Source organism: Austrofundulus limnaeus, unplaced genomic scaffold (assembly GCF_001266775.1).
Source record: "Austrofundulus limnaeus strain Quisiro unplaced genomic scaffold, Austrofundulus_limnaeus-1.0 Scaffold50, whole genome shotgun sequence".
NCBI lineage: Eukaryota > Metazoa > Chordata > Actinopteri > Cyprinodontiformes > Rivulidae > Austrofundulus > Austrofundulus limnaeus.
In genome coordinates, this window is record NW_013952452.1 from 244,264 (window position 1) to 254,856 (window position 10,593).

Here is a 10,593-nt window from a genome sequence, read left to right on the forward strand (position 1 = left end):
CCTTGGGGCAGCCACCCCAAAACTGGAGCAGTGGCTAAAACAGATCCTAGGAACAACATCAGACATCTCAGTCCAGAAATGTGCAGTTCTAGGCACAGCTAAGATACTGCGCAGAACCCTCAAGCTCCCAGGCCTCTGGTAGAGGACCCGAGCTCAGAGGATGAAAGAGACCACCCGCGGAGGGTGAGAAGGGAATTTTTTTATATACAGTAAAAACAATTAAAGCTATAATAGTTAGTTTTAAATTAACCACAAATCTGAAAAGCAGCCCTTCATCTGCTGACACGCAAACACACACTCGCATATCTTGGTCTAGTTTTAAATTTGATCACAAACAAAAGTGCGACCTGTTTTCACCCTCCACCAAAAGCAAAAGGCAGCAATGTTTTTGCCCACATCTGTGTGCATGTGAGTATGGAGCACCATAACTGACATAATTAGACAAAAAAGGCAAAAATATTTACATGGACCAATAAATAAATAAATACACTTAAAATGCACCAATTAAATTAAAAAAGGAGAACTTTACCTCGTTTTATAATTTAGTTGACCATCATATTTATTTTTCCAGCTTAGTTCCAATAAATTATACATTTTAACACATAATTTACATTTTACTGTTTTTTAAAAAAAAAATTTTTGTCTCTTGAATGATATTTAATTACTTTTTTCATAATTTTTTCCCACAAGTCTTTTTATTTCTATGTGATGCTTTTACATTTCTCTGTCTCCTACTTTTACTTCACCTTATGCGTTTCTGCCACATTATTGCAAATAAGGTGGGCAGAGCTTCATGGGCCAGTTCCTTTCCTATTGGTCAACAGACAGGAAGCAGCAGGATCCATGTGCAGATCTACTGTGCATGTTGTGCTTCCTCAATTTAGATTAGTTTAAAGTTTATTTAAAACAAAGGCATGGGTATGTTTTCCTTCTTGCCTGTAAAAATAAATATGAATGTCAATTAAATTATAGAACATCAGGTAAAATAATATATTTAATTTAATTGGTGCATTTTAAGAGTATTTATTAATTATTCCGTTTATATTTCTGCTTTGATTCCTAATTATGTCAGTTTAGTTACTCCATATACGAGTTCATCTGGCTGCAAAATTAGCTAAAATGTGTCATGAACTACAGGATGGAGTTTAATGAAGCTCACACAGCAAACAAAAAAAAAGTGCCTCAATGAGATTTGCAGATATTGAAATGAAATTTGGTGTGGTAGTAGCTGAGTGTCATTCCCAAAAATTTACTTAAAGCACTACTTGATTGTATTTTGTTTTTTAAAATGTTACCATTACATAATAGTCTGTGTGTGGGTTTGTTGGCAAAATATCTTGACAGATAGAAACTCACAGAGAGTAAAACTGTAAATGTAAAACTTAATAGATGTAAAACTTAATAAAATTTGAAGTCAAACCAATTCAAGATGGCCACCACAGCTAATCAACCTTAGCCAACACAAGAATGGCTATTATTGAGCCCATTTTGCAGATATTGAGTTAAAATTTGATCTTGTATTAGATGAGTATCATACCCGACACGTAATCTCAGCAATAAGAGCTCCTGCAAAATCTCACAGTATTGCAAGAGATGAAGAATTCTATTTACAGGGTTTGATCAAGATGATTTTAACTCCATCTTTAATTCTCTTTATAAAATGCTTTATTTTTAAAAGTCTGGCAATAGAAAAGGTAAGTGATGRGAATTCTTTTAGGGAATGCTTAACATTTAGAATTGATTCATGCTTTCATGAGACGAAAACAACATGTGACACATTTTACCCAATAATAAATATTTGAAATTAAATATTCAAACACAGATACAATAAACTGAGTTGCCTACATTTTCAAAAAGTTTTGACAGATTACAGATGTTTGTTTGTGAAAAAAAATCCCATAATTTTTTTTAATTCAAAACTAATGTCAAGATTGTATCAGGATTCTGTCATGCGATTAACTAGAATAACTCGATAAGTAATTAGAAAATGCAGATAAGCTTTTTAAAGGAATCTGAGTAACAAGGGGACGAGGAGGGAAACAACTGGGAGGAAAACAGACACTGATTCAGGAGAGCTACCGGGTTCCTTTAGAAAGCTAAGTTCTGCAGCCGTGTTGGAAATTGATCATTGAAATTGCACAAGARCATTTATCTATGTGGCTATACAAAATGATTATTCTGAAGACACGATAAATGAAAAACACCACTGTGATCTTTTTCATGGTATGTACAAAACTGAGCCGGTAAGAGGCTATAAGCTGCTGTAAACAACCACAGTGTCTCTGCTTTACACGACACGAYACAACTTCAGCAGGCTAAGACGCCTAGATAAAATATCATTGTGCCCTCACAATGGGTTGCAATTGACAAGGCCTGACAATCTCAAAAGACATTATTCTTAGCAAGCTGGGGGCACTGAACCATACCCACAGCTCGGGGCTTTGTATGAAAAGAAAGAAAATCTATAGAGAGATTGCGGCGCATGTAGGGTGTGTAAGGTTTTATGTGCCACTGTTTGTGTTGTGTCACATTTATGGCAATATTGTGGAAAATCACATGTGCATTATTCTGAGTGCCTGCATAGAGCTGTGTCTGAAGCTCTGTGTGTTTTCTAACTTCTCAGCCTAAACAGAATCCCACAGTGGAACGGCATTGATCAAAAGGAGGTCAGACAGGGCTATTGAGCCGCCTTCAAAGACATTCTGATTAGGTAGATGGTAACACTGCACCCATTCATCTTCCCTGGCAGAACAAGGCCCACCTCAAGTACTGCAGAGTTGATACGCAACATCTGAAGTAACAGAAGTGAGCAATGTGGCAACCTGGAAAGGAGCCTGGAAATTTTAGGATGCTCAAAAGAAACAAACAAAAACAGGGAAAAAGACGATGGCACACAGCCATCAGGTAGCAGCAATATTACATCCCAGCAATCCGCAAAAACAGTATTCTCATACTACATATCATAATAGCCCTGCTGATGCAAAGCAAATAGTTTTAACAGACTCCAAGTTATTCCAATAAATAATTAAGGGCTTATAAAAACTTTAAAAATTAAAGTCCTTGCGTTCCTTGAAAGACTGAATATCACTCATTGCCTTTCATGCCAGAGTTTGAAACTAAGATCATCATGATGAGAAATGACAGAGTTGCAGGTCTTCAGGTCAAACCTTGAAAATAAAGTTATGTGCAATCTCATCCAATATTCTGCGATGCCAGGATCAAAGTATGTGTTGTGTATGACTTGGCAGCAGCTGATAAAAACAATCTTGTGTAAATTATGGTTTAAATCGTTTTTAGTTACTTGAGTTCTTAACTACCCAGTAAACCAGGCTGATGGGAATTAAGCAGAAGCAGGTTTATCCTACCTGCTTTATTATGACCGCCGCACACAAAAGAATGTAGAAGTGTCCGACCAACGCTATACAAAATATACAAAATGCTTATAACTCAAAAACAATTTAACATAGAAGCTTCAGATGTTTTGTTTGTTTTGTTTGTTTAGCTCTGATGAAAGGCTATCCATTGGGCCCACCAATGAGCGACCCCCATCCAAAAACAATAAATCCCTTCTGATGACTTCTGAGTTCTGGTGCTTTGCGTATGTGTGGGGGTCATACTGTATATGAGACTGCTATGCAGCATATATTAATACTATTATATTCTTTTACACTCAACGTTATGTACAAACACGTTTGAAGCCCCAAATATACTAGCTTCAGTTGATGAGGTTAAACACGATTATAGAGTTTAAATGCCTTTTTTTTCTTTCTAAAAAGCCATTTGTTTCATGACCTTTTCAAACTAAGCTCAAAACACTGATGATTTCCTCTCTTGCAAATTCATCCCAATATGTTTGTCTAGTTCATGACAAGGAAATAAATTAAAATGTCAACAAGTTTTAATGCATGCTGCCAGTGAGCCAACACTGGGACACGTTGTGCAGAATCTCCAGCCCTTGCCAACTTCTGCCTGCCAGTGAAATAGTGAATTGTGTGACAAATTTTTGATGCCTGATTAAGACGTGAGAGTGTTTTGTAAAAGGGTGTGGGGAGGGGGAGGGTGGGGGTCTGCTGTGTGCTTTCAGTTAGAAATGAAAAGAATGTTGCATTCATACACATTCCTATAAACCATGAAGCCTTCTCATAAATTATATCCATTTATCAGTGTGACAGGCACATTGAAACAAGGCACACATTAATATAATTCGAGGTTGCACAGACAACAAAAGGAATCCAGAATAATAAGTCTCAAGATAAGAATTGAAAGACTTTTACATAATAGTTCTGTTTATTTTACGACTCTCCAGTTTACCTTAAAGATAGTGCTGTTTGTGATGCTTTTCTTTTTTCATTTGTCTGCCTGCATCACAGGGTCGAAGTGTGAACCTGCAACGGTTTTTATTTTTACCTGTCTATAATTGCACACATGTCCAGGCTGACGTTCTCAAAGGCTCCCACAGTGCCTTTCTCCACTGCATGCAGATCAGCAGGATGATCATCCACCAGGATCGCCTGCATGCATCCCTGAAACGAGCGTTGGGAAGGTGGGAACGGTGTCTGCAGAAAGTACCCTGCATCCAACAGAAGAAACAAGAGCACAGCATGAAACAGTACTGTTAGGATAACTCACCTTACTTTACTTTTTTTGGAACATTTTGGATTCTTTGTGGCATAGATTCATTTAAAAAAAAAAGACGATTCCTCAGATATTTTGATCATATTGACCTGCATTTATTTTAGTTCATGGGTATTTGTCCGATGCACGTCAACGGTGCAAATTACTCATCTCAAGATGCTCAGTTGAGATGAGCTTTGGTAACTTTTGATGCTGTTAGAGTCCAGTGAATCCAGACTCATCTGACCAGCCAATGTTGTACCAGTCTCTTATTGTCCAATCCAGTTGTACCCTCAGTTTCCTGTTCTTAGCTGAAAGGAGTGGCACCCGGTGTGGTCTTCTGCTGCTGTAGTCCATCTGCTTCACATTTGGGTGTGTGTGGAGATGGTATTCTGTATACCTTGGTTTTAGCAAATAATCGTTTAAGCCACTGTTGCCTTTTCCATCATCTCAAACCAGTCTGCCATCAGCCGTTTGATGTCAACAAGGTATTAAGCCTGTCATGATAAGTTCATTTGCTGGGCAATAAATTGGAGACCATTTTAAACTAATGTAATGATTTCCCTCCTGCTTACAAATCTTAACAAAGTTGACCAGGAGCGTGGCTTGTGAAACAAAACACAAAAGCTACTGAAGCTGTACCATTGATACCCACCTTTATCCAAGACAGTGCATCTTCATGTGTCTTCCTCTGGCTTCATAAAATAATTKTGCTCATTTACATGCTTCTTACAAAGTTTATGGAAGTTTTCGGAATTTACGTGGTGTAAGAAAAATAAATAGAGCTTTCGGTGAACCCAAGGTTTGACTCGGAGTTCTGAGGGCATCCTGAGGAGTAATCAGTTGAAAGGCGTCAGGAAACCGAAGCCCGTCCTCTAGCTGAATGCCTGTTCATGGAGCTCTAATGCTACAAAGTTTACAAGACCATGCACCTGGCAACTTATCGTTTGATTAATTAATTTATTACTTATCATGACAGGTCTACAAGGCATTTTTTTTCCCCACACAACTGCTGCTCCCTGGATTTCTTTCTCTTTTTTGGACTTTTCTTAAAGGGACGATATTATGTGCTTTCCAAGCCTATATTTCAATTTTATATTAAAATAAAGTAACCATGTCACATTTGTAGCCTATGAAAGAGCTATACATTTGTAAAAATCCCCAAAACAATTCACTTCTCATCTTGACAGTTTCTAAACGCCTTAAAATAGGTTTCTGTCTCTTTAAGAGAATCCAACTACTTCGGTCACGCCCATTTCAGCACGTAGCCTGTCGGAGTCATGGAGCAGGAAGTGGGGGGAGGGCGCTCTGCCATGAGGAAGTTCGGCTTAAAGACACGTCCCAGGGGCGTTTCTGGTCCCAAAAGGCATTTCTGGTCCCCACCGTGGTTTTGCTCCTCAGCATGGCTTCCTAAAAATGCTGCAGGATTTCTCAGACATGCATGAATGAGTAAAAGCAAGGCTTTGGGCATGTTTTTATGAGAGTATAACATTATAACATGATAKAAAACTCAAAAAGTTGATTTTACATGATACTGCCCCTTTAATAAACTCTAAAGATGGCTGTGAGTGAAAACCCCAGTGGATCCCAATTTCTGTAACACCTGCTTTGTGATTGGCTGATTACCTACTTGTGTTGGCAAGCAATAGAACAGGTGGACCTWATAAAGCTGCTGATAACTGCCATTAGAGAAAGAACAGAGCTAGCATCTTGTTTGAACAAAGACAATGGGGGTGGGCGGGGCAGTGGAGAACAGGACCTTATGTTGAGGCAGACATAAAACACAACATCATCCTTGACAAGGAACAACAGACCAGTTCAGARGTTTATAACTGTCACTTTCTCACAACCATCAACCTTCATCTGCCTTCTGGTTTTAAAGCTTATTCACAAAGTATATAAGCCTTAGACAAAGTGCTAAGCCTGCAATAGAMTAGGGGACATATGTTTTCCACTATATATTGTCCCTTTATGAGATACAGAAGCCAATGGCCCATCCAGGAAGACCTTTGTGCCTTGACCGGATTGTGGAACGAGGCCARGACTGCATGCTTATTGAGTTTTATGTGTTTGTCTGTGCACATAAACCATCCTGGATACAAAAAAAAGTCTGTGGATGTATGATAACCAGCATGAACTCTACATGTCGTTACTCAGCGGTGTACTGAGCTGCATTTGAAAACGAGCAGCTTCTTAAATTGGARATGAGAACCCCGAACCTAATCTGTACCGCAAGCAAAAAGGTAAGTCATAAAACACAGGAGCTCAATGACAACTCCATCATTGTGATGTTATAAACTGTCATACTCTCCAGCCCACCTATCAGCCTCAAGGCCAAAGCATCAAGAGGCTTATTGTAGTGCCCATATGCACTCAGTGTGTGCCTTTGTGTGTGTGTGTGTGTGTGTGTGTGAACATTATTAAAGGGTTTATGGCTGACTGACTCAAAGTAAATACAATAATAGAACAGCAAAGTGTTGATGTTCTTTTGCTGGATTCATGTTTCATTATAGCTTCCAATTTTTATAAAGTCCATGAAATGTTCCTCTCTTGTCCTTGCCATCTGTTTTTTCTATTTTTTTCACCTGYCTTTTGTCTTTCCAGGAAAATGGAAAACAAGCAGTCAGAAGGAAAAGAAGAATAAAGGACACATGGAACGGGAAGATGTGAAACAGAGCAGACTTCAGCTGGCTGACAMCATTTTGCATCCAGTAGACAGCTTATGAATACAAAGGATTCAGTCTTGCAAATTTGGCAGAATGCAAAGTGCAAAGCATGAACCTGTGTGTGGATGAATGTGCATTGTTACAGGACAAAAAAGCAGGCAGGAATTTGTTGATCTGCTGCTTTTTTCAAGCCACTTCTCGATCATTTCCTGACTTTAAATACAATAAAACAGCAGGGAAACTTCATTTGCATGCTGTTGAACTTGGTTTTCCWAGACCTAAAATAACATCTGCAAAATGTTATATTTGGAAATATGTTTACTAAGCAAAGTGATTTGTGAGAAGTAAACAATAAAAAATTTTACTTTTAGTTTCCGAAGCAATCAATAAACCGTTTTGYTAAAATATTTAGGAGGCACAAATATCTAAACTAATAACTGAGGAACATCTTGTGCATTATTTATAAACCCTTCAGGCTAATCTGCTCTGCACATCAAAGAGAGAAAAAAAAATTGCCATTCAAAGGTAATTTATTAAATGAAAACAACCATTTATTATCATTTTTTTATTTTTGGTTTCCTGGTATAATTTAGGTTTTAATGTTGCATTCGATTCATAAATTATGCTGCACAATTCTTTGATTAGATGTGGCAAAATGAAGTCAAGTAATGCTACTTTCAAGGGAAGGAAATGAATATTTAAATACAGCACTTTACAAAAAATAAATCAAAAACCTTTTATTCAGAATAATTATACAGTAGTCATAACTGCACATTAAACACASTAACAGCTGAAATCTCACCTCTGTGTTGTTTTTTTCCCCCTAAACTCCAAGTTCTGTGGTTTTAATTTGTAGCTTACACAAAGCAAAACTCCTATCTGTRTTTGAAGCAACAACAATAATCCCCCACGGTCCTTCTGGCACTTTTCACAGCCTCCCTGTTGTGTTCAGAGAGTTCCTTTGACAATGCACACACTGGAGGAACAACACCAGCTCTCATTTTCCTGCGCACAATTCAGGCCGTGATACGTATACAGAAAAACGGTTTCAGACGAGGCAGAATGGAAATCTGCCAAAGTGCTCTGATGTGAATCACTACACAAAKTTTTCGAAGATTGAAAATCTAGATCATTTCTAGAGGATACAAAAAAAAAAAACACTTGACAAAAACAATATGTAGCTTCGAACAAAACTCAAAATTTCACTGAAGCATAAAATGTACCTTTCTATTGACCAAATGTTATAATTTCACCGCTTCCTGTTTCAATGAGCTGTGAAAAGAGTTTGAGAAAGTAGGGAGCGCTCCTCRTGAATTTCTGTCAAGCTAATATGATTAAGAGTACATAACCAAATATTACCGTCCTCAAGTAATTTCATGAAAATGAGGCGTAGCGGTGCAGCGGTTCACACTGGCACCTCTCAGTAAGACGGTTGCAGGATTGCTTCTTGGTCTGGAGCCTTTCTGAGTGGAGTTTGCATGTTGTCCTTGTGCATGTGTGGGTTTTCACCAGGYACCAGCACTTTGTGACCCAGAAAGAAAAAGCATGTAAAGTGAAATGAATGGACAATATAACCCTRGATTTACACTGCGYGYGGCTCCGCTACACAGTTCAGCGTCATCTGTTTCCACCCTGATTTTCACTGCCCAGGAGCACACAGGTGCTCCTAGAAGCATGTCAGGAAATGCAAGATTGTGCAACAAAGCCAGTGATAAATGTGGAAGTCAGACCAAATTAAATAATTCTGTGGAAGACCGACTGAAAATAAAAGTTGAAACTGCATCATTATTGTCTTTTTTAAATCCATATTTCAAAATAAAATCATGCATATGTTGCATGATACATATTGCCTTCTGCTTCTCAAACAGAAGGATGCATTTTGAACGCAAGTATGTACAAATATATCCACATATTTGTTAATATAGCAAGGATTTCGACAAAACGTAGTTTGCCYTTGATGAATTATTTTGAAAATATGGATGCTGCATTTGTTTCTTTTCCTGTATGTGTGGTGGGATCTTTGATGATTGACTCCACACTCGCTCTGCCATCTGGCAAAAATAGGATCAAATCTACTTTTGTCAAATAGCTGTGTGCACTCTTCTGCCCTGCGGATGCAGTGTAAATGCTCTTGTTGAGTTTTCACTGCAAAAGTCAGAGCAAAGCAAACCTAGTGTAAATTGGGGGTAAAGCTAATTACTGAAGGCAAGCATTCAAAGAATTTCTCTGGTATATAACAATATTAGTTTCATCACTGATTCCTTCAAAGATGAAGGATCGTAGCCTTAACGTGCTATAATACTACTGATGTCCAAACTAGCTCACTGCAACTTTTCAAAGCTATAATTATTCTAAATAATACACAGGTGAGTAAAAAGCAAAAACATAGTTCAAAATATATTTAATTCCTTTATTTTGTAAACTTTGTCCCATTCTAGCTCATCTTTCAATATTACCATTTGGGGGATAACATTCGCAAGAAGGTCTCCAGTGTCTCGAGACATTCGTGGAGTTTTTGATTCGAGCCAAGCTGCAGCGGCGTGCAGCTTTGTCGCTTGAATTTTGAACATGTTCCAAAAATGTGTGATTAAACTAAATACCAAATATAATTATTTTTCTGCAACACTCCACTGCTATCAAATGCCAGAAGGCTTCAAGGAGCAGCATCCCATAATTGACAACTCTCTCATTAGTGTGTCCAACTGTCCTCTTCTGTTTCTGGAGATGGAAAAGCTCAGCTCCGTGACCTTTTCTGTGGGCATGTTTGCTTTTTGTGTGAGAGTCTCTCTGTTCTGCCTCTTGAGTTTAAAGAAACAACAAGATGTAAAAACACACATAAATAGGCTATGAAAATATATATTGTTAAAAAACCTGTCATTAAATTATGTAAAATGACATTTATTCTTATACATCCTTCCTTTTTAATTTTTTTTCCATTTTTTTCCAACCTTGAGTTTCATTCTAACTTTTTTCTTATGTCTCCTTTTACATTTCTGTCTGCATTCCTGTTTCAGTAAAAACAGGAGGCTAATTTCCTGACTGTAGTACAAATATCAGCAGCACAGAGATTGGTCTCTGGTGCTTGGATTTGCTGTCCTCCTATGACACTCGCCCTTACTTATGTAACATATGAGATGTGCAGACAGTGGTGTAAAAAGAAAACATAAAAAACAGGCTTGGAAAAGTAAGAAAATACTTGGATGAATTAAAAAAAGTGATTTAAAAAACAAACAAAATAACATTGTAAAAGTTAAAAAATATAAAAAGTACTATTAAGCAGTAAGTGCAAAAATAATACATTATTATTATATAA

General features: G+C 37.6%; 1 protein-coding gene across 1 annotated transcript in view; it reads right to left on the reverse strand.

Moving 5' to 3' along the window:
- Positions 1–10,593, reverse strand: part of LOC106517548 (contactin-associated protein-like 2) — a gene marked incomplete at both ends in the record, with an annotated part of 175,923 nt that overhangs the window by 108,549 nt on the left and 56,781 nt on the right. Inside the window, 1 exon segment of the mRNA XM_014008447.1 lies at positions 4,408–4,570. Within this exon segment, the coding sequence (XP_013863901.1) occupies positions 4,408–4,570 (163 nt within the window).